Source organism: Aotus nancymaae, unplaced genomic scaffold, assembly GCF_030222135.1.
Source record: "Aotus nancymaae isolate 86718 unplaced genomic scaffold, 86718_ANA_hifiasm-v0.15.2.pri h1tg000098l, whole genome shotgun sequence".
NCBI classification, from domain to species: Eukaryota; Metazoa; Chordata; class Mammalia; order Primates; family Aotidae; genus Aotus; species Aotus nancymaae.
Window position 1 is genome coordinate 561741 of NW_026988513.1, and position 25381 is coordinate 587121.

General features: G+C 39.5%; 1 protein-coding gene across 1 annotated transcript in view; it reads left to right on the plus strand.

Moving 5' to 3' along the window:
* GMDS (GDP-mannose 4,6-dehydratase) overlaps positions 1–25381 on the plus strand; it is a 640483-nt gene that overhangs the window by 326953 nt on the left and 288149 nt on the right. Inside the window, exon 7 of the mRNA XM_012464875.3 lies at positions 5615–5742. Within this exon, the coding sequence (XP_012320298.1) occupies positions 5615–5742 (128 nt within the window). The remainder of the gene's footprint in view (positions 1–5614; positions 5743–25381) is intronic.

Below are 25381 nucleotides of genomic sequence, written 5' to 3' on the forward strand. Positions count from 1 at the left end.
GGCATATATCAATATGCAAGTAGTGCACAGAGGAGGCTATGACTTCATCAAGTCGCTAAATGGTTTGCATAAGGTATCACAGCTAGTTACTCACAGAGCTGGCCTTCTTTCCATTCACTGAGCTAACTTTTCTTAGTCCTCTTTCTAACTAGAATCTTATAGTTTAAGGCTTTTATAAATCAGGTATGTATTTAAATTAATTGAGGGGGTTCCATTATCCAGAAGTGCTATATTTCACAAACACTTAGGTCATCTTTTCACAGGAGAGTTTCCTCCTTCATCATACTGTGGCTTAGTGAAACAGCACAAGACTAGAAAGCCAGTGGGTCAGGCTCGGCTGTTTGCCCTGACTTAGGAAAGGTGTGCAGCCTCTGTACACTTCTTTTTCTTCACCTCTCACTGGGATAGTCTCAGCCCTCGTGCTCTATGCTTTTATATAGTTCTTTCCTTCAAAGAGCAGTCTTCCGTAATATAGAGTAAAAATGAAGAGAGCACATTAAAAAAAAAATCGTCTTAAGCCTTTCTTGAGAATTAAGTAGTGAAACATATGGTTACAAAAATGTTTAAAATTAATCCAAAACGTATTCTCGAAATCAAGAAAACAATTGTATTTATAATAAAATCAAAAAGAATAAAGTGTTTAGGAACAAATTACCAGAAGTGTAAAAATTATTCTCTGGAAACTATTGAACATTGTTGAAAGAAATTTTAAAAGAGTAAAACAAAGGGGAAAGATATCCTATATTCACGGATTGGAAGACAGAATAATGTTATCATGGGAATAGTCCCCATTTTGATCTACTGATTCAACATGATCCCTTTCAGTGTCCCAGTTGGTGTTTTTGCAGAAATCAACAAAAAATTCATATGGAAATTCAAGTGACAGAAAATAGCTAAAATAACCTGGAGAACTCATACTTCCTTATTTTTAAACTTGCCACAAAGCTACAGTAACCCGGACTGTGTATAACCGGCATAAGGATAAACATGGAGTATATCAATGAAATAGAATTGTAAGTCAGAAATTATCCCTCACGTATATGATTAATTGATTTTTTAGGAAAGTGCTAAGACAATTACATGAGAAAAATAGCCTTTCCCACAAACTGAAACAGCTGGATATCAACATGCAAATGGATGAAGTTAGACCCTTTCATCACAACATATATAAAAATTTACTAAAAAATTGATCAAAAGTTCAAATGTGGCCGGGCGCGGTGGCTCAAGCCTGTAATCCCAGCACTTTGGGAGGCCGAGACGGGTGGATCACGAGGTCAAGAAATCGAGACCGTCCTGGTCAACATGGTGAAACCCCGTCTCTACTAATACAAAAAATTAGCTGGGCATGGTGGCGCGTGCCTGTAATCCCAGCTACTCAGGAGGCTGAGGCAGGAGAATTGCCTGAACCCAGGAGGCGGAGGTTGCGGTGAGCCGAGATCGCGCCATTGCACTCCAGCCTGGGTAACGAGCGAAACTCCGCCTCAAAAAAAAAAAAAAAAAAAAAAAAAAAAAAAAAAAAGTTCAAATGTAAGAAAAACTATAAAACTCATAAAAACATATGGGAGTCAATCTTCATGACCTTGGATTAATGAAGATTTCTTAGATATGACACCAAAAGCACATGCCACACAAGCAAAAATAGACAAATTAGATTTCATCAAAATTAAAAGAAAAAAAGCATTTATGCTTCGAAGAGCACAATCAAGAAAATGAAAAGTCAGCTTACAGAATGAGAGAAAATATTTGCAAATTATTTACCTGATAAGGGACTTGGATCCAGAATGTATAAAGAACTCTTGGTCAGGCATGGTGGTGGCTCACACCTGTAATTCCAGTACTTAGGGAGGCTGAGGCAGGCGGATCACCTGAGGTCAGGAGTTCAAGACCAGCCCGACCGACCAACATGTAGAAACCTTGTCTCTACTAAAAATACAAAATTAGCCAGGCATGGTGACTCATGCCTGTAGTCTCAGCTATTTGGGAGGCTAAGGCAGAAGAATCACTTGAACCTGGAGGCAGAGGTTGTGGTGAGCTGAGATTGTACCATTGCACTTCAACGTGGGCAATAAGAGGGAAACTCTGTCTCCAAAAAAAACCCTTACAACTCTACAATAAGACGATAAATAATCCAACTTAAAAATGGGCAAAGGATCTGAATAGACATGTCTCCAAAAAAGATACACAAACAGCCAATAAGCACATGAAAAGGTAGTTGCTTCATTAGTTATCAGAAAAATACACATTGAAACCACAGTAAGATACCACTCGGCACCCACTAGGATGACTACAGTCTAACAGACCATAACAAGTGCTGAGGAGAATGGGAAGAAATCAGAGCCCTGTTTTGCTGCTGGTAGGAGTGTAAAGTGGTGCAGCCATGTTGGAAAAGCCTACAGTTCCTCTGTTGGTAGATTTCATATGACCCAGTGATTCCACCCCTAGGTATATACCTAAAAGAAATTAAAGCATACAGCCACACAAAGACATGAATGTCATGGTGGCTTTATTTACAGAAGGCAAAGGATGGAGGCACTGCAGATACTCATCTCATGGATGGATAAATAAAATTTGGTATATTCATATAACCGAATATTATTTGGCCATAAAAAAGGAACAATATACTGATTCAAGCTACAATATGGATGAAGCTTGAAAATGTAATGCTAAGTAAAAGAAACCAGTCAGAAAGACTAGACGTTAATATAATTCCATTTATATGAAGTGTCCAGAATAGGCAAATCTAGAGATAAAAGATAGATTATCTGTTTGCTAGGGCTAGGGTACTAGGAGAAAACTGGTAGTGACTGCTAAATGATGCAGGGTTCCTTTTTGGGATGATGAACATGTTTAAAATTGATTGTGGTGATGGTTGTACATTTCTATGAATATAACAAAAGCCATTAAAGTATATGCTTTAAATGAATGAGTTGTATGTGAATTATACCTCAAAATAAAATAGTTGTTCTAAAGAATAGTTAAAATTACATTTTAAGAACTAGAAATTGTAGCTAATTTTGGTTAGTTATCCAAGATAACTTTTGGAACCAGATAAGAAAAGAGCTATGTTTCTAGCATGACATTAAAGTTCTGGTAATATAAGAACTTTTAGTCACATAGCTCTTGATTTGAATCCTGTTTTAGAATGTTAATTTACATAGCTTCCCTGAATCTCAGCTTCTTCATGTACAAAATGGGGGTAATAATAGTTCTTAGCCCATGGGTTGCTCTGAAAATTAAATGAGTTACCCCATCTAAAGAGCTTCACACTGTTAGTATCTAAAGTGCTTATAGTGATCGCCCTCATTGGAGGTGCCGTAACCATCCTAAAGTTGTGTTAAGAGTTGGAAGAGAAAGACCCTTCCTCATCTTTGCAAGTGCTGTTCCTCCTGCCTGGAGTACCCCTGTCTCATAGCTTGATTAATCCCTTCAGGACGTCACTGGGAGACTCCATTCAAGCTCCTTTTCTGGTGGGCATTTTTCACGTGCTGCGCTGGGCAGCTATGCTACAACCCCACAGGCTTTCCCCTGCTTCCAAACCTGTCATTTTACTAGGTTTGGCACTGGTTTGTCGGCCCATCTGACACACTCTGTGATACCTGAGAACAGGGGCTGCTGCTTCACTCCCAGATCCCTGGTGCCCAGCTCAGTGCTGGGTGCTTGGTCAGTGTGCAGTGAGCACTGGGTAAAAGAATCAGTCAATTGTTTGAACAGGGTCAAATGCTTCCATTAGACTCCCAAACATTAGTTTACTGATAAATAGGTTAATCCAAAGTGTTTTGTATTGGAAACTTCATTTAATAATATGCCATCATTGGTTTCTTAATATACTTTGAGAAAATAATATAGTCCTGACATTGAAATAACAATAAACATCAAAAAAACTAAATTTAATTATAAATTAAAATTTGTTTGTTACAAGTCAATAGAAAACATTTTAAATTACTAATTAGCCACTAATTACTTACTGATTAATAAGTAGTTTTTCATTTTGAAGGGCACCCTTTGGCTAGATGTGGTGGCGCACGCCTGTAATCCCAGCACTTTGGGAGGCCAAGGTGGGTGAGTTTGAGACCAGCCTGGCCAATATGGTGAAACTCCATCTCTGCTAAAAATACAAAAATTAGCTGGATGTGGTAGCAAGCATCTGTAGTCCCAGCTACTCGGGAGGCTGAGGTAGGAGGAATGCTTGAACCCAGGAGGGCAGAGGTTGCGGTGAGCTGAGATTGTGCCACTGCACTCCAGTCTGGGCAATAGAGTGAGACTCTGTCTCAAAAAAAAAAAAGACACTTTTTTGAAGGACCTCTATGTGCTATATAAACCTCTGTGGAAAGTTGAAACTTTGTATTTCTTAATGTACCCTCTGAATTGACCAGGGGAAATTGAAAATTTGGATTTCCATGGTAGTCCCATTGTATTTCTTAATGATAATGGTATTGGTAAAAGTGTATGTATCAAGTTTGTGAAGTAAGTGAATATGGTGTGTGTTTGAACTTGTGCTAAGCCGTATTCTTGCCAAAACTTAGAAATCCTATTTAGAAATATTCCCGTTATTTCTGTGCCAGTTCTCCATAAGCCAAATGCTTTTATCATAAATCTGCCTCCCTGCTTCATCTGCAAAAGAACATAGGTAAAGTCATTGGTATGTGATAAATTATGATATTCATGTATCTAAACTGTATGGATCCATTATTAACTAACTAATGTGTATATTATTACCTTGAGAATTTGGTATTAAATGATGTTTTCTCATAGCCTTATCTAGATACAAAGTAAAGCTATCTCAGAACTGCCTTTTAATTTTGTGATCTTTTAAAAGCAGATCGAGTTTTTATTAAAGACCAGAGAACATTAAAGCAATTGCAGTACTTTCATCAGTATATGACCCCTTTCATCCAATCATTTCAGAATATTACACAAAATTTAGGAGCCCTTTCTGTAGATGACACTTTAGTGAAGTTGGAAAGTGGCCTTGCCTTAAGTATAGTGCAGAGAAACTTTTGCCCAGGAACCATATCATATTTTGGATGGCTGTGCAGGTTTCTAAATAAGAGCCATCACCACTTATTTTGTTAAGAGAAAGGCAGCCCAAAGAAATTCCTTTCTTGTTTCCTTTAACTAGTTACCCTGTGAACTAAGCTATGTTTCTTTCTCGCCCCATGAGCCCCAAAGTAGCTTTATTAATAGGAATATATGATGTTTGTGTTCTTAAAAAAAAATCAGGGTGGTCTTAGATGTCTGTCGTCCATTCTGGCATTTCCCTTTATACAACCCTTTTGAATTTTCTGTTTAAAAACTGGCATTCCAACAGCTTTTCTTTGGCCTAATGCCTGGGTTGCATATTGAAGCAGCAAATTAGGAATGTTAAGATGTCCCCCAAAGAAAAACGTTTGTTATGAAAGTAGAGTTGATGTGACACAGAGAATTAGGGCTTCTTAACTTGTCTAAATGACAGTTAATGATCTTTTTACTTTTTCTTTTCTTTTATTATTTTAACAGGGTGGCTGGGAGTGAAGAATGAAAGAAATGCCCAGAGGCTCAAATTGGGTTTGGTTCACCAAACTGTTAAATGTGTCAAATGCACTTGACTGATAATACATCTTTTGCCTCTTTTTAGGAGCTAATTTTGTTACTCGAAAAATTAGCCGGTCAGTAGCTAAGATTTACCTTGGACAACTGGAATGTTTCAGTTTGGGAAATCTGGATGCCAAACGAGATTGGGGCCATGCCAAGGACTATGTGGAGGTAGGAACTGACACATTACATTCTTGAAAATATCTGTATCTATTGATATTCTAAATGCCAGGCACACAGTGAAAAAGTGTGACCTAGAGGTAGGAGCATAGAAACCTTTGCTCATGCAGATATGTTTACACTTATGCTGCTTTCAATTCAGGGATTGGTGGTTCTGGAATGCAGGTAGTTTACACTGAATGGTACTTGAATTAGGAAAACTTTCACAAATATTCTTTTAATTATTTGTGCTGGATGATGGATGAATAGGTAGATGGAAAAAAATGTTTGAATGGTGCTCCTCTTTATTTTGGGGGTATAAAAGTACTAGTTCAGAAATACTGCCTCATTTCAATCTATAATCCAAGACCCTCAGTCTTACATTATTCTACTAAATCCCAACAAGAGTAATATTCTTATGGAACTCCTTGCTTTCTGCTGCTGAAGAGACTGGTTATTACATCACACATTTCTTAACATGTTATATTGCATGTTGGTGAACTTTACCTATTGGAGAGAAAGAAAGAGGTTAGTAATGATTCTATTGTAAAACAATGGATATTGTTAAAGGGAAATTCAGATTTTCATTCTTGGGATTCCTAGACATGCTAAGTTTTGGGTTTGCATATATCACATATATAAGTAGTATGTTCTTTTTTTTTTTTAATAAACAAATGATTACATTTTGCTTTGCCTTGATCTGTCTGCTTTTAAATATCCATGTTGGTTCTGTGCCAGACATGAGCAAGCATGGTTGTGACATTGTCTTTTCCCTGGAGTTGCCTGTTCTTGTTCGAATGCTCACAGTATTCATGTGCTCATGAGACTGTTTCTGTCCTGAGTGATCCCTCTCTAGGAAACTGGACCCAGCTTTCTTGTTCATTTATGCAATTCAGAAAGAAACTTTAATGCCTGCAAAAGAAAGCAAACAGGTAGTTTGTTTGCTAGTGCAGAGATTAGGTTCACCTGCGATCTTATTTTTGTTCGTAACAATAAAAAAAAGTGTGTGTATTTGAACACCTAATACTGATTTCTGTTATGTGCACAAAATAATTAGCCCTGACTTTGAATTTTGAACAGTGTAACATTTAGATCTCTATTTATTTATTTATTTATTTATTTATTTATTTATTTATTTATTTTTGAGGCAGTGTCTCACTCTGTTGCCCAGGCTGGAGTGCAGTGGCATGATTTCGGCTCACTGCAACCTCCACCTCTAGGTTTTAAGTGATTCTCCTGCCTCAGCCTCCCCAGTGTCTGAGATTACAGGTATGAGCCATCGTGCCTGGCCTACATCTTTTAAGTATGTGCTTCTAAGCTATAATTACAAAGAAGCATTTTATGACATTAATCCTTAGATATATTTTAAGAACATCACACCAAAAAATATATAGGTCGACACTTAGAAATTATGAGAAAGTAGGAGAAATTAGATATTGACAAGAGAAGCTGAATCGTTCTTTTGTCTAACCTAAATGACCTTACCTACTAAAAAATAAGAGGCTTGTTTTGTAAAAAGACATTATTTTCTCAATAATATCTATTTATTGTTTAGCCTTCTAGCCGTCAGCATATGCATAGAGCTACATAGTAAGCTATATAGGTATTCTTTATTCAGATTCTTCTCTAAGTTCGAAGAACCAAATAGATTAAATTTCATTCAATTTTATTATTTTGCACTTAGGTGAAAAAGAAGTCAGAAATCAAATAGATTTTGATAGTGAGGGAAATGGTATACCATAATATTGATAGTGCTTTTTACTCGTTATGTTTATTTTCTTCTTTATACTGTCCTTATTTTCCATATATTTTAAATGAACATTTGTAAACCTTTGTAATTGACTGGGGTAGGAAGTGATATTTCAGAAATAGGCCAAAAAATCTCATGAAAATGAATGAGACTGTTAAGTAAGGAGAAAGTCTTATGTAAACTAGCAGATGCGAAAGAAGGACCTTGCTGTCATCTCACTCCCCAAATGCCGGACTAGCAGTGCTGTGAGTGTAGTCTACATCTTGGCACAACAGGCTCACATTTGAATTAGTATAAAATAAAAATACTTTATAAACATTTTGGCTTAAATAGGGGATGTTGCAAAAACGTTGCCTCAAATGAAGTCATTTTTATGATTGCTTGAAAAGATGGTGTCATTGGCTTTTCCAGAAGCCAACATATTCACACAAGATTAAACACTTTACCCTTTGACTAAAAATTTGAAATGGTCAGGTTCCATGGGGAGACAGATAGAAAGTTAAGTCATTCTCCTTGCCATCCAAGTCTTAACTTGTTCCATAATACAGGTAGATCTTGTGTATTAAGGATTCTCCTGGGTTTCTAGTATGTTGATGATGTAGGAAGAATTTTATAGTTCTCATTTGTATGTTCTGAACAAAGTCTAAATTTCTTGGTTTCTCAAAAGGTACCATTATTAAGAATTGGTACTCTCCATTTTAAGAAATATTATTCCTTGCAATTTTAAATATATCAACATAAGAGTACTCGAGATTTATATCTGAAAGTAAATTTGTTGCCAAAATTAAAGTCAGCAATCATGAAAATGAAAAAGGAGAGACATTGTTTAAAACACATATGCACCCTGACACTGAAATTAACTAGAATAAAGAAGTGTTTGCAAATGTAGGTTAAACAAGTCATAATACCATCTCATTTACACACATTTCAATTATACAGTTGAAACGGGAGACTTTCCCTTATCCTCCTCGCAGGGCATGCGATGGGCGTGTGGCTTGCTTCTTCGGGGCCCCACTGCTCTAAACTCTTGGAGGAGCATGCAGACCGGCAGGCTGTGGGCTGCAACCCCACAGCAGTGTCTAGGGGTGAATGTTTATAGCTGAAGCCCCAGTGTGCGTGTGTTACAGGGTGCTCTTTCAGTTAGCGTGGGTAGATGGCTTGTGTTAGCTCAATGAGACCCCTTTCCTTATGTCAAAGACAGAGGGCTTTTTGTATCCCAAGGTTCTTGCTTTGGTATACTGGAAGAATCAGATCACACGTGGTCTTGGAGAATGACTGCCAGGTTTTATTGAGTGGAAGTAGCTCTCAGCAGATGGGGGACCCCGAAAGGAGATGGAGCAGGAAGGTGATTTTCCCCTGGAGTCCGGTTGCTCAGCCACCGGGGTCTTCTTTGTGGGGCCCGGGGTCTCCTCTGTGCGGTGGGGGTCTCCGCTGTCCACCACGGCCAAACTCTGTATCGTTCCGCCGATCAGTGGCCTGCCAGTGTGCCGGTGCCTGATGGTATGCTATTGACATTTTACCAACATCCAGCTGCTTGTGTGTTCCTCTGCTGATGTGTTCCTCTTGACGTACAGCCGCTTGTGTCTCTGCCTGCTAGGGTCTCAGGGTTTTTGTAGACACGGCATGGTGGGTGTGGTGGGCTGGGTCCGTGGGCACAGGCCTGGACCTCACCAGGGACCTGCCCTTCTCCTCCCAGCACTTTCCTGCCCTCCCCCCCCGACCCCCCGCCATCACATAGCCTCTCTTTTAGTCACAAAAATATTAGTAAACCTTTAGATTAAGTGACAGACACTTTTTTACTTGTCAGTGAATTTACATAACAAAGAGCAGAGAGCATTTTCTCCTCCTGTTGTGAGGTGGGTGCCAGTGATTCCTGCTGTGTAAATGGATTATTTCTCAACTTAGACAAGCTGTTGTGTCTTGATTTTTACATCTGTGTAAAGGACAGATTATCAACCCTGTAAAAAATTAGCAGTAGTGTGCTATACATAAATGAGTAGAGTTTGCCTCTGACTTGTAAAAGTTTTTGCAACGATTTATATGAAGTCGTTACTTGTTGCTGCTTCCAATTCACTTTCATCCGTCTGTAGTCTTGCTTCCTAGATCAAGGTGTTTTAAAAGTTATTTAAATGTGTGTTATTTAAAACTTTTAAAACAAGATGTTTTAAAAGTTATTTAAACGCATGAAAAGTATTTCAACTTGAAGAAAAAATATATACAGCTACATTAAATTATATTGTACTTCTGAATAAAGTCATAAGCAGTTAGATCTTTTCTAGTATTTTAGTATAAAACTTTTTCAACATACAGAATAATTGAGTAAATGTTACCTCAAACACCCGCATACCACCCAAATTCTGTAGTTCATGTCTACAATTACTGTTGCCTTTTGAACAAAAATTGTTATTTAAGTAATTGCTATATTGCTAATGGCTTACAGCTGTAAATATTCAATTTGCACAAACACAAGTTACCAAAAATCTGCATTTTATGGGGTATAGTTAGATAGCAGTTCAAACTTTTAAAATATTTTTATCTTAAGTATTTACCTGACCCCTCTACAACCTGCTTTTATGCCCACCTCCCTCCATATAGTTTCAAGCAGCTTCACGAGAACACCCTGGTGGCACGCATGCCATTTTCAACCAGTGTCCAGCAGTCAGTATTGTAGCAGTGGTGGCTGAAAACAGCAAGGGAGAGAACCTCTTACTTCTCAGGGTGGCACCCCCATCCTTTTTCTTATGGGGGTGGCAGGGGACAGTGAGCACAGGCTAAATAATAACAAAGCTACTTTTAGAAATAAACAAAATTGCCAAATGTTGATTACTTATTACATGCCAGAAACTTTTGAAGACTTTTTATACATTTTAAAGATATGAAAGAGTCTGGCTGAGACAGCTGTCAGACCTTGCTGAACCTATGCTATTGGCTGTGTCAGGTAAAGAAGCAAAGTGTGTGTTTGAGGAAAATTTGTAGTCAGGTCTCCAGCCCCCACTATCCCTTGTCCTCTGAATGAATTCACCTTCATTCCAGCTTTCAGTTCGCAGCTAATACAGAAACCCGGGGAGGGTGAAGAGCCTCCAGCAGGGTGTATAAGTTACAGATAGAGCTGGGAGAATTTCCCAGTGCTGCCCAGTCCTTTCCTATCTGTCCGTCTTATACTAGCATTTTGTACCCTATGTTACACTAATCTGGAAGGAAGAGATGTCATTTAAACTTTGAGATCTTATTTAAAGGAAATTTGCTTGTTGCAACATCACCATTGATACAGAATTTTTCACGACCCTTTCACTGGACTTATGACAGGGTGCTCCATTTACTTGGCCCACCATGCTCAACCACTTAGGGGAGGGAGCATGTGAGCAAGGGAGTATGAGATCTGGCTGGTTGCTCTGTGCACTGCAGGAGCAAGCTCCATTTACTAAGCCTGGTGTGCGCAACTCCTTGTGGGAGGGAGCACGTCAGAGAGCAAGGCTGGCTGCTCTGGTCACCAGCGGGAGCAAGCTACATGCAGGTGTTGCTCTGGTACATGGGTTGGGGTGCCTGTGACCCTGAAGGCCCAGAGGGCACGTGACAGTGCTCTCTTAGCTCTGCCATCTGTGGACAGCAGTGTGTTACCAGCTCACTTGGCCCTTTGCCTTGTCAGGTGGAGCAGCTGTTCTCTGCCAGTGAGGGCAAAGGGCCAGTGTGACAGCCCTTTTTGGCTACCTGCACTCAGTGCGTCCTGACCTCTTTTCCGGAGTCCAAGAAGAATGAGGTCATGTGGACACTTGAAGGATGGTGAAGGCAGATGTATTAGTCTGTTTTCATGTTGCTGATAAACACATACTAGAGACTGGGTATTTATAAAGAAAAAGAGGTTTAATGGGCTCAAATTTCCACAAGACTGGGAGGCCTCACAATCATGGTGGAAGGCAAAAGGCATATTTTACATGGAGGCAGGGAAGAGAGGATGAGAGCCAAGTGAAAGGGGAGTTCCCCTTATAAAGCCATCAGATCTTGTGAGACTTATTCACTACCATGAGAACAGGATGGGGGAACCACCCCCATGATTCAGTTATCTCCCACAACACGTGGGAATTATGGGAGCTACAATTCACGTTGAGGTTTGAGAGGGGACACAGCCAAACCACATCAATGGAGGATTTTATTTAGCGATGGAAATGGCTCTCAGTGGAGAGAGGAGCTGTAGAGGGAAGGGGACAAACAGGTAGTCTTCCCCTGATGTCCAGCGGGCTCTTCCCTGAAGTTAAGCCATCTCTCCTCCAAAGTCCATCCACTCTCTGAAGTCAACTCTCCTCTCTCCAGTCAAGTAGCTTCTCTCTCTTCTACTAAGTCTGGGGTCTTTATAGGCAGAGGATGGGGTGCAGGGCGGGCCATTGGTAGTTTTGAGAAAGGCAACATTTGATTGGCAAAAAGGCATTATTCAGAAATAAACACTCAGGAGAGAGCGGGCAAACAGGAGTACAGGTTCTCGCTTTGGACCATGAGTTTCAGGCTTTTTGGTTTGAAGGTGGGGCTTCACCAGGGACCCACCCCTGTCTGCCTCCTGCCTGTATCACCATCAATAAACCGTGTTTATGCAGGAGAGTAGCATATAGCAGTAGCATCATTTTGTGTTTCAGTCGTCTAAAGTGTTAGTGGTGCCTGAATCTATTCCTTAGTAAGGCCTTACCTAACCGAAAGCAATGATGAAGTTGTATCTGTCTCATAAAGTGACAGTGGTCCAGAAAAAGCAGGCTTCTGCTGAGAGCTCTCTGTCTTAACATCGTTCCTGTCTTCCTAGCACAGGGGAAGTCATTGTGGAACTGTATCCAGAGGACATTTACTTGGGGAGTTTTCTAGAAAATCTTTCTATTAGAAACTTTGTCAAGTGACTGTTAGGTAGTAAGGTTAGCAATTGAATTTCTACTCACTGTGGGAGTCTAATTCTATATTATTACTTAGGAGCCTAAAGTGTTCTTGCTTGGAAGGAAAATATGTCAGTGGCCTGCTCACCGAATGTGTTGTAATACTCATCAATTTTTTTATTTTGACTTTTTATATTGATTAGTGAGGTATTGCTGTTGTTTTCCATTGTGGGAAAAAATCTTCTAGCTTTCTAGGGGGCTATTTAATATAATCTTTGAAAAATGTGCCAAGAAATAAAAATGAAAATAACTAAATAGTCTCTTCTTTATCTATATTTAGAAGAATGTGGTTTCTGTGTTGTTTCTAACAAACCAAACATTTAAGAAAGACAATTCAAGGGCCTTGATTAATTAAAAAAAAAAGAAAAAACAGCCTTATTTATAGGAAAAGAATAGCTTGTAACTGTTTCCTACGTCTTTGAAACATAAAATGTTTAGACTAAGCAAAAAAACATTTTCCTGATCTGGCTGTGGAAAACTGTATAACAAATTCAACTTGCCATTTCTCTTTTTTGTCCTTCTTTATTCTGTACAGTAAACTTCTCAGTGTATTATTTAAAATAAGCTAAGAAAAATATAGAAAATCACAGTTGCTTATTTCATCTGGCTAGGTCTTGCTTGATTGGAATGTCATCCCAGGAGCTGCTTTGTCCCCAAATAAGAAGCTGTAGGTCCTGTTTTAAATTGTTGTTTAATGAAAGACACCTATATCACCCATATTTCTAGTATGAGTTGTTCGAGTGTTCATTCACAGATAATTTAGAAACAGAGGTTTTGTACATTCTTAGATCACATTTTAAGTTTAATTTAAACCCCATAAAATTGACATATGACCTTAAATCAGTAAAGCAGTTTTTGGCAAGGGTATGTGTGGAGAGAGGATGAAAATGTACAGAGAATGAAGTTGCATATTCATATAAAATGGGTTAGGCATAGTGCCTGTGGACGTGGATTATGAGGGTTATGAAACTTCATGTAAGTGCTGCCTAAGTTCTAATGGGTAGTAATTAACCACATTAAGATGGAAGCTTGTACTCCACCCTTTAGTTAGCTCATTGATGTGAAGTGTCATTACACCATTGCGGATCATGAAGTGACCCATTGTACTTAAGAAAGTCCTGGTGCTAGTCTTGAGAGCAAAAGTCCTAGGATATTAGTGTAAGAAAGTTCTTAAACTAAAGAACTTTTCACGCTTAGGTTAGCTATTCACTTTTGCACTTACCAAGTCCATGAGATTCCTTGAGCTTTCTCTGTCCACCCCAGTCTGCCCTTGCTCCTTCCCTACCCTGCTCCCCAGCTGTTTCTTCCTTCACTGGTGTCTCCCACTTTTTTGTGACTTCCATGAAAATCTGAAAAATCTGAAAATATGAACTAAACTGTTTAATTTTAATAACAAGACTGTCCATGGGAAATAGATGTAATTGTCTCTTATAAGATTGACATCGTTAAATTTAGTGATTTTCCTATATATAATATATATATTAGTGTGTATATATATACACTAATATATATGTGCATTATATACATTAGTGCATTAGTGTATATATGCTTCATATTTACACTAATGCACTCTGGAGAGGGCAAAAAGTATTTGTAATTGAGGCAGTCTTTTGCACAAACACCATGAGTTAATCACTCTCTTTTTCTCTGTCCCTTTCCTATACACACACAAGCTAAAAGTCAAATCTCTGTTTTTAAATGCATGCTAAAGTATTGTTTGGCTTTATCCTACTTATTACCACCTTTATTGCAGGAAATAATTTACTAAAATTACATGTTTTGTCTTGGCAGAGCTCTGGTGGAGAAGCCTGGGGGCTCTGCTCTGTCCCTTTGTGGGCCACTTGAATGCCCAAGCCCAAGCTCCAGGTTCCCAGGCTCACCCTCAGGGGACCCTCTAATACAAGCATGTTAATCTTGCCTTTGCATCCAAAGACACAAAACAAAACCTTTTTTAAGTTGAATGTTCCCGAAAGCAAAGAAACACATTGTATTTTCTGCCCTGTTCACTCCATTCTAGAAAACATCTCTTCTGCTTATTCTGTGAGAAGGAATTATAGCAGTAATGCCACAAAGATTCTCCTTATACTTTTGCTTAGATAAAAAAGAAAGTTTGATCTGCTCTGTGAGTGTTGGTTCAGTTGCATTTTTAGTATCTGTTATTTTGTTTTCTAACTGTTGACTTTAATAAAGCTGGGATAATTGATGGCTTTGTAGTGCTGATTTGATCTTGAAATCCGTGTAACTGATTGTCTGATGGGCCAGGGCATCAAGAGAGTAAGACCAGGCAACATAGAATGGACACTGTAGAAAATGGACCAGATCTCATGCAGCAATAAAATGTTTACCACCGACTTGCTGGTGAAGTAAGTTTAATATAGGCTGGGGACTTCGTTCCATGAGCTCCTACTCTATACCTTATTGAAGGTAAAGAATATTCAATAGCCACTGTTCTCTTGGGTTCAAATTTAGAGAGGATTTCTGACTTATTACAGTTGCTTCAGAAACTGTGCTGCATATGCCCCAAACAGATAAATTTGGGGTATAGTTAAGTAAAAGACTCCTTTTCCTTTTAGAAGAGAAAAACAACTGGACTTCCACTAGGGCCAGTTAGTTGCAGGTACAGTTTACAGAAGCCGAATTATGTAAAGGCAAAATTGTGAAATCCTTTGAGAAATTGTCTTTGCATTGTTGGCCTAAGCCTCATATGGAAATTATTAGTAGAGTTCTTAAAGAAAGGGATGAAATTACTCCGTAGGATAGCTTCCCTAAGTACCTCTCAGAGTTATGTAAAATATTTGAGATCACTTTGACCATTTTTTCTCATAAAGAAAATGGTTGGGCTCTCTGTGGAGAGAGAAAAGTGAGGGAGACCTCTGAGGAGCAGTCAGGACTTTGTTTGCTATCTCATGTCAGTCTCTTGTGGAAGTTCCTTGAAGGCAGGATCTGGATCCTATCCCTCTTCGTCTTTAATCATCCCTTCCAACATGCCTGGCACATAACAGATGCCCTGTAAATACCTGAATTGGATCCCCCTGCCCATCATTTCTTTATAAAATTATAAAAATGAAATCCATATATATGAAATGTATTCTATTTCTTTTACTACTAAAAGATGCTTTCTTTAGTTAGCACAAGACATTTCTGCCAGAATATGATCTTACCACACAGGTTGAGTTGTGCTGGATTTACTTGATAGCAGCAAAACATTTGCAAGTACCTTTCTTTCTGGTTGAATGCAGACCATAAAGGAAAGGAAGTAATGTCTGTGTGTTCTCATACAGTGGCCACTTTGCTGATTATCTCTAGACGCTACTACTATTAGACCTTATTCCTAGCTTTATTTTTACTGTTTATTTACTTATTTATTTTGAGATAGGTCTCACTCTGTCACCCATACTGGAGTGCAGTGGCATGATCTTGGCTCACTGCAGCCTTGATCTCCCAGACTTAAGTGATGCTCCAACCTCAGCCTCCTGAGTAGCTGGGACTACAGGCATGCACCACCATGGCCAGCTGAGTTTTTTTTTTTTTTTAGTAGAGGTGTTGCCCAGTTGCCTGGAGTGGTCTTGAACTTCTGAACTCAAATGATCTGTCCACCTCGGCCTTCCAAAGGGCTGGATTATAGGCATGAGCCACCATGCTTGGCCTTATTCCTATTTTTAAAGAAAGGCTATCTAAGCAAATAGAAAAAATAGACAGGCAGAAGGATAAACTGGCCCTGGTTTACAAAACAAAATTTAAAAATCACTAATACAGCATTAGCTTTTAAGACCAAGTACCATGGGCGTAGCTGATGATATTGACATCAACTCAACCTTTTTGTGTGATTATCACTCTATTTCCTCTCAGTTTTCAGGGATCTCATTTGTTAGAAGATTCTTCTAGAGAGAGCCAGAGTTCCAAGGAAGGCTCTATTGTTATGGAAAACCTTCAGATTCTCCCATCTCTCCCTATCCTGTCTCTCAGTCTGTACCCACCGCCAACACACACAAATTAGAAGCAGGTCACGTTCTAAAAATAGGACTTTATTTTTAAATACATGTAGAATTTTACTTAAAGATTCCAATGTCGTTATTTGACAGTGGCTCTGGGAAAATCTGTGCAAACAGTGCAGTAAGAAGAAAAGAGAAGCCTTCCGCAGTACCATTTTCTGTCCCTTGTGAGTGTGGTTTCATTTCCTCCCAGGTCGCACATCACACTCATGCTCAGATGACTATCCCTGTTTTGAGGCCCATCCTCTAGCTTCTGACTTACAGAGCAGTGATAGCGTGGGTGCCTGTGCTGGAGGGGACAGGTTGCATTCCAGGAAGGTGACTGGGGCTGGCCTCCTGCCTCTCGGGCCATTCTGTCACCAAGTCCACAGGATACAGATACTCATTCAAGGTAACAGAGCTGTGCCTACCTCATCTCACCAGAAAAAGGCAGAGATGAGGATTTCAGGGGCTGCGTAGTTTCATGTGTTTTTTCTTATAGTGTGTCCTTTAGTCAAGAATTACTTGCTGGTTTTCCCTGGTTCTGAAATTTCAAGTTTGGAAAATAAAATACAAAGATCTTTCACTAGAACTTATTTTAAACCCCGGAAGGTTGTCCTTTTTGCTTTATCATTTACATCTTTGTATTTGCTTCTCCCAACATATTTAACCATGGTTAGGAGAGCAAGAATTTTTTTTGTCATTTGCATAGGAAAAGGCTGACATTGAAGGAGAAACTCTTGTCTAATATCTTTTCTTGGTATCAGGCAATGGGTTCCAGCCCTGCCTGCCAACTCGTCAGTGCGATGGCTTACTATGATACCGTGCCTTTCTGGGTTGATTTTTGGTGTATATAGTCATTCATGTGAGATTTTAAAGTCGTTTATTTCAGTGACTTCAAGTGTTGATTGTGTAGCAGATGTATTCCTCTCACTAGGAATTACATATAAACTAGCATCTCTACTACTGGCCTAGTATCTCTGATCATCCTGTGAAACCACTCCAGCATACGAAACTGAGTGAGAAGGAAACTGTAAAACATCTGAGGAGCCAAAAGTTAGAAGGCTAGGTAGGCCCTGGATTCTAAACAGGCTTCCTCTACGTTAGGTAGCACTGTAATAGTTGTACAATCATATAATTTGAAGAATTTATCAATTCTGTACAGGAAATACCAGCTTAACAGAAGTCAATTCATTTGATCCTTATCTTCAAAAAAAAACCTGAAGAAGCTTGAAGATGTGGCCTGTGTGGTTTAGATTCCATTGCCTTTCGTCAGTGGCAGTGGAAGCCTCATTGTAGTTAAGCATCTACTGAGGCCTTTGGGAAAACAAAGCGTCATTGACCGGCTGGCTGATGAGTCATCTATTAAAATTATCCCTAATGAATTATGGGTTTGCTTGTTTAATTGCGCGTGGTATTGGGCTCTGAAATGTTAGCAGTCCAGTGGGGCTCAAAGAAATTACCCTGGCTTTATTGAGCATTTTAGTAGGATTCTTCCTAAGTCACTGTGCCATGATTGGCTTTCTCTCTTTCCCTTCCTCCCTTTTTGTCTCTTTCCCTCTCCTTTCCTTCTGTTCATCCCTGCCTCTCTTTTTCCTTCTTTCCCTTTCCCTCCTTTCCCTACCCCTCCCTTCAGCTCCTCTCCTCTCCCTCTTTCTCTCTTCCACAGGTTGTGTGGTAGGAATACAATATAAAAACTCTCAGTTTGGATCATCTGTGCTAGGGCCAATGGCATTTTGAGTGTGAACATCCCCCCACCCCTGCACATAAAGGCCCATAGAGCCTGGTGAGCTGCTGGCAGATGCCCCTTTTTCTTCAGCTGCACCCTCACGTTTCATCAGCGCTGGTCACTGTGGGCATGCTACTTTGTAACTAGGTGGCTACGGGTCTTCCTTTCCCTACAGTCTTGTTGTCCGTCTAGAATGGGGAAGCAAAAACATCATCGGAATAAAGGGCTAAACTATATACAAACTATGATTGTGTATTAAAAGATGTTTAATGATGGTTTTTATACCAGCAAGAATGCCAAGAACTTCAGGTACAGCTTAGCCTCCACCTGTGATACCTGCATGAGCAGTGGCTGGGTGGAATGTGTGTGAATGACAAGGGTGTCACTGCCTCCCAGCATGGCCCTTTATTTATGAACAGCTCTAATGGTCAGTTGTTATTTTAAGGAAAAAGTCTTCCTTGAGCCTGAAACGATTAACTAAAATATTCATTGAGCCTTTATTTTCAAGTTCAAACCCTTATTGCGTGCTGAAAATGCATGAACTACTGGACATGTTTACAAGCTTACTTTCACAGCAGTCTGGTGAGATAGGTGCTATTCTCATATTTTTCCCACTAGAGGGAAAAACAAAAGTGTAGAGAGAGAGGCTTGCTGAGTTTGGCCTAGATCAGGCACATTCATTCAGCCAGCCCTCGTGCTGCCTGTGCCCTGCACTGTGACGGTCCCTCCGTCTCCTACGTGGCTGCCAGAGTCGCCTTTCTGAGATGCAGATACCGTCTTATTTCAATTTAAAACCATCAGTGTCTCCATTACGGAATAAGGACAGCATAGCTGTCTGGAGCATGTATTCTGGGCCCTGGGCAGGGCCCTGCATCCGTCACCGGAGCGGTGAGCAGCTGGCCCAGCACTGTGCTGGCCCTGGGCTGCTCCGGCTGCTTGCCCTTGGAGTCCTGCCCTGCTCAGGCCCCACTCGTTGCTGCCTCTGCAGATGCCCTCCTCAGGGGCCTTTCTCTCCTGGCCACCTCACTGAAGAATTGGCCATTTCCTGCTTTGTCTGCAGCTCTTTATTCTCAGCCCTGTGAGCCCCTGCCAGGGCATGGCTGACACGCTTGCATCTGGCCCCCGGCGCCTCTCACAGCGTCTTGAACCCTGGTGATTGACTACCTGAGATTGTACTCACTCATAGCAGCTCAGCCTCAAACCCAGGTGTCCAGCTTCTTCACGAGAAAGTGAAACCACTGGCTCTGCAGGCACATGCATTCTCTTGAGATGCAGTGGATGGTTCGAGGTCTGAGGGCATTCAAGGCCCCTGTGCTGCTCTCCTTCTGGTAGATGCTGGCTACCTGCTGTAGCTGGAGCCCAGGGTGGGCAATGGCTGGCTGCTGCCTGACTTGCACACCTCTCAAGGGATTCTTCTTGCCATCCCAAGATCATGGCAACCCGACACATTTCCTTCCAGGGCTAAGCAGGAGGGTGGGCCTGTGCAGGAGAGAGGGCCCTAGCACTGCACTCGCCAGAGTTGTGTGTGTGACCATGCTGCTCTGCTTCAGGCAGGCCCTGTGGCTGGGTGTTGAGTTTCACAGACTCCGGTCAAGAAGGACAGGTAATTGGGCGCGACAGGAGGGGATCCAGAATTTGGCTAGGGATCCAGAATGTCTAAGGCCCAGTGCCTGGTGCAGTTCTGCCTTTGACAGTGTAATGAGTATACCTTGGGAACTTGGAGCACAGGGATCATCCCTGGAAATAGGCTCAGGTGTCATGTGTCATGTGTCACCCTGCATTGGGACTTCATGAGACTGTGAATAACTACATTAAACCAGATGTGTAAGAAGCCAGAGTATAGGTTATAGTTACTTCAAACTCTGTATTTAAAGGTTCTCTTAATTAAAAAAAAAAAAAAAAAGAAAATCTAAAAAACAAAGAAAAAAAAAACACTTTCATGATAATTCACACACATTCTATGTAACACAAATCATATGCTGGCTGCTGGCTCCCACAATTTAGCAGCAGTGCCTAAGTGGCATTGCTAGTAGCATTTTTCCCGTCAAGAAAAGATCTATGGGATGCATGTACTGTATTATTTTTTCCTTTCCCCCCTACATCCATTCACTGATGCAGATGGGAACATAATGCAAACTTAAGCTTGTCTTATTTACATAAATCTTCCTGTTAGCTTTCTGCTTTACCGTATCTGCATTTTTATGTTTGACCTATTAGTACTTTTTTGGTTTTATAAAGAAAAAAAGTGCTTTCCTCAGCAGAACCATCTGGCTTCGTTTCCTGTTCCTCAGCAACTATATGTGTATTCTAGCAAGGCCACCCCTGTGGTTTTCTGAGTGGTGCTGTTTCACTGGTGGTCTTAGAATTCAACTGGAGTGATGGAAAACTTACACTATAAGCTTCTTTCAAGTCTAAAGTTTCCAAGGTGAAAAAGTGCATATTATTGTCATTTTTGACATAGCATTTTTTTTTCCTGTAACTGGAATATGGTCTTTTAAAAAGAATCACACCCTTCTATTCTTTGAGGAAGAAAACTTGCTTCTAAAAACGTCTTTTAGATAGTTGGCTACCAAATTGCCTTGGCAGCAAACTGAAGCAACTGAAAATATAATCCAGATATTTTTACCACATGCAAATTGTCTTAAAGGGTCAATTAATAATAACTTGTTTTCTTAAAGGATCAAATAACAATAAAGGAGCAAATTAACAATAAATAATAACAATAAGCACATTTCATAACTTAAGGATGCTACTTTCAGTTTATAGTTTGTGTGGCAGAGGTAAGATCAGTCTCATTCTGAAGGGCAACATGTCATGCTGCTTTGGATTGCAGTGCACCCAGAGAAGCCCAGCTGGTGATGGGGCACATTTTCAGAGTGGTGTGTGCATGAGGCTGAAATTCTGTAGTTTCACGTTGTAATATTCCACAAGTTTTGAAAATTTTCTGACCAAATGTGCAGTTATTTTTCACTTTGTGAAATGCTGCTTTCTAAATCTTTGTTTTTAGAAACAGTCACTAAGAGGTTTTATTTGTCTATGTGTATTTCATTCTTTTTCTTTTTCTCCCTTTTTTTTTTTTTTTTTGTTTTTCTTTTTTTGTTTTTGGTCTGTGCACATCCCATGGGTATTTGAGATCCACACGCTATGGAGAGAGGAAGACCCCACAGTACTTTCTTTTCCTTTTTTTGAGGGGAGTTGGGGTATCACATTCGTCACCCAGTGGGCACTACATTTCACATTTGGGTAAGACTGTGTTTTATAACTGTATCTAAAGCTTTCAGATTTTGCTGCATAAGATAATGCAAAGTGTTTAACCTATTGCCTATCACATAGAAAGAACTCTAAAAAGTTGGAGTCCTCCCCATATTCCTTTGATTAGATCACTTATTTTTAGTGCGTGGAAATGATAGATTCTAAAATGATAGGATTATGAAATCTGTTATTCTTCTCCTTTGTTTGAAAAAGTCTTTAAATGTAGCCTCAGACCTGTTATTTTTTATGAAGAATTTAGAGACACTGAAAAAACTCTAAACTAGAGGATTTGGTTTTGGAGGTGTTTTTTCCCCTACAGAGTAGTTCGTGGTTCCTTGAAGACCTTATGTGAATGTTGCTTGAAGGTGTGCAAAGTTGAAGGGAATGCTCATTTTTAATTTTAAGAGGAAGGAAAAAAGTTAAAAATTGAGGCTAATAAAAGTTAATGAGGAACATTTAAATCCTTCAATGGTTCAATTTATGTTGTAAGTCAGAATGGTTCATGCCGTTATTATATGTGTGTGGCAACATCCTCTTTCTGCTGTAATTCTTTTCCCTTGAAAACTAGCCCATGCAGTGTGAAAGGCATATCATACTCTCATGATTGCTGCTCATTCTTTTGACAAATTCCACGTTTTTTTTTAAATGGGGGAAAGAACAGGCACAAGGAAATTAAAATATAAAGGTCTGTTTTTTTCTGCCATTTTTTTCCTATTTGACAGATTACTGAATAAAGCATGGTTATCAGCAGAGTGACCATTTCTAACTGTCTCTTTGTGCTTAAAAATTTATTTTGGGATGGGAAACATTCTCCAAACCCAGAGGGTATACTTAATATGCCAGTTTTCATTTGAGAAGAATTACTTTTCAGTTGTAGGTGTTTTGGGATGTAGCCTGACTCAACATCCAGTATTAATGGTCCAAAGATAGAACAGCTGAACTTTCTGACTGGCCTTCTTTGGGAGACATTAGCATGTCCCTGGAGACAGTTTCCCCAGCTCTGGTTTCGTGGATCAGTATGTAGGGAAAGCTTATTACTTTTAGAAACGTTACTCTTGGATGGCCCTGTCTATTACCCACATCAAATATATGGTACACATTGCTGTTTTCTTTGCTTTAGAAATGTACTAGACCTGCCATCTCTCCCTGATTGTAGAGTCCAGGCTGTGGGAACAGAGTTTGCATCAGACCACCTTGGCAAGTGAAGTGAACTTTTTAGTGATAAATTTAATTAATCAATTGTCCTTTCTCCAGAGCTTCCAGAGATTTTCCTTAAAAACACAATTCCAGTTTTTTAACAGCAATTTTTCAAAAGTAAATGTTTGGCTCATTCAGAGAAAAACCTCTATGCTACCTTTCCTAGAGGGCATTAACCTCATCACTTGTTTTTATTAACAATATGTATAGTTGTGGAATATATCGCTAAATGAAACATTAAACCTTATCCCTACTCCTGTCTCAGACTGAAGGCTTTTTGTAGTGAGGACAGTGACTTGTACACCGGACTCAAAAGAGTCTCGTGTTATGTGCAAAGCGTCTGTTGTGCTGCATGTTGGGTCCTCAGCTTTTTCCTGCTGCTGCCTAGCCGCTATAAAATCGATTTGCCATCCTAAATCTTACTTTTCTTATATTCAAAGGGAGGGGGCTGGAGCTCAACATAGGTTAAGATTTATAAACTGAGAATATGGAATCATCTTATAAACACTTTTTCCATGCAGCATTATTTACCATCTAGTATAAAGTTAATACTGTTTTTAAATATCATTTTTAAATAAACAGAATGTAGTGTTCTGTGATGCAGAGTATGATTTTGTGTTTTAACATTGTACAATCCCAAGTGAAACAAATTATAGAGCCCAATGTCACCTTTTTTTTTTCAGTTTCATTTATTATTCTGGGCTTGTTTAAACTAAGCAAACATCTTTTTTTTTCCTTTTTTTTACATACCAGGACAAGAAATACTATATAAAGTGCTACCTGATAGAAATAAAATTCAAGTTATACATTCATACCTCATGCTATATAATTTAAATTTTTCAGTCATTATCACACTATAAAAGTAAAAAATTAACATTAATTTTAAGAATATTTTTTGTAATCCCAGCTACTCAGGAGGCTGAGGCAGGAGAATTGCCTGAACCCAGGAGGCGGAGGTTGCGGTGAGCCGAGATCGCGCCATTGCACTCCAGCCTGGGTAACAAGAGCGAGACTCCGTCTCAAAAAAAAAAAGAATATTTTTAATTAAGTCAGTAAATCCCAAATATTATCATTTAAACATGTAAAAATATTTAAAAAATTGAGATATTTTACATTCCTCTTCCTGTACAAAGTCTTCAAAATCCAGTGTACATTTTACACTTCACAGCACATCTCAGCTCGGATGAGCCACATTTCAGGTTGTGTTTCAAGCCAGCCCTACACCAGGGAACACTGCATTGGGCTTCTGGATCTCGATTGAGAGTTTGCTTTCTTATACATGAAATATCATATTTAATAACCAGTGTTCTTAAGTACAGTTACGGAATCCTGAAGAGGGGCAGCCATGAGAAAAGAAAACCAGGATGCTTTTATGATGCGGTCTTTATGGATAAGTATAGTATCACGTTCATGCGGTGATCATGTGACCCTCACCTTGTGCCTACTGACTTGCCCATGAGGCAATAGCCATGCCATCCCTGCATATGGAAGCAGCAAGCAGAAGACCCCTCCCTGTCTTCCATCAGAGGGAGAGTCTTTAGGGAAGTTTTAGATGGACACCGTTTACCTTCTAGAGTACAGATGGTCCTTGGAGAAAAGCAACCACACAAGAATCACCTTCAGTGACTACTGGGCCCCACTCAAAAGGAAGGCAGCTTACACTCTCAGCAAGATGCTGTTACAATCCAGAGAATCCCAGGATTTCTAAAGTAAAGGACCTAAGAAAGCATCTAGTTGTTGCCATAGGATTAACCGAAGAATAGAGTATATACCTTTAGATCTTTAATTTATGCTAGACAGAGTCTTTTTAACTGTTCTTTTAGGCAGGTAATTCACTAGTAGGCAGAATGTCAACTGTCAAGTGGGAATTTTGAAAAAAACTTTACTCAGGTGCCTCAGCTTCAGACTAAGAATTAATTTCATTATGGAGAGCAGTTTAGCTGCACCTTTCTCTGTGGTTTATCTCACTTAATTTGCCAAACTTTACTTGTTCCCAAAACAAGTCTTTGTTTAAAAGGAGTTTCGTCAAGATCTATGATGTGCTCTTTTTATTCCTAGTGGCAGCAATACAAATAAATTAAACATTTATAACTTGACTGGTGTGACTAATATCCTACGTTTTCAGGTGGATCCCATGTCATTCTTTTCATTTACATAGCCTTTTTTTCCCTAGGACTCTCAAAGAATTTTTTTCTGAACTGGTTGGAATAGGCATGCTAATTACAGAGATGTGGATGTTCTAATCCCCCTCCAGCTAAAATGGCTAGGCTTTAGGGTCAGCCACAAGTCAGGTACAAACCTGGGATTTTAACACAGGGCTCCTGATTTTTGGATTTCTGCTCTAATCTTCAGTTATTTAAAAATATGAAGGACTAGACAACAGAAGATTCATCCAATACTTGTCCAGCTGTCTGAGCAAACAGCCATGGGAAGAGCTTACCTGTCACCTGTCTTGGAATCATCAAGCCTTTGAGCAGAAGTTCCTGCCTTAAGGTGCCATGTGTGTGTTTGAGGATCAGAGGAATGATAAAAAGTAAAGAGGAAGGGAGCATGGCTGAGTAGAGTGATGTACTTTCTATGTCTCTTTGTTAACTGGAATGATGAAATTAAAATTATGCCACTTTTATTGAGGTTTGTAGCATAGCCCAAATTTAAAGAAATTTTTGATTCAGGTAAATATTTTTTGCCAAGAGACTTTGAGAACAAAACTGGTCAACATTTGTAAACTACTTGGCATGGAGAAACATTAGGTTAAGCTTTTAAGTGAAAAATAGAAGAAAAGGAACCTACAGTAGTCCCTTCCTATCAACAGTTTCACACTCCACGGTTTCACCTATTATAT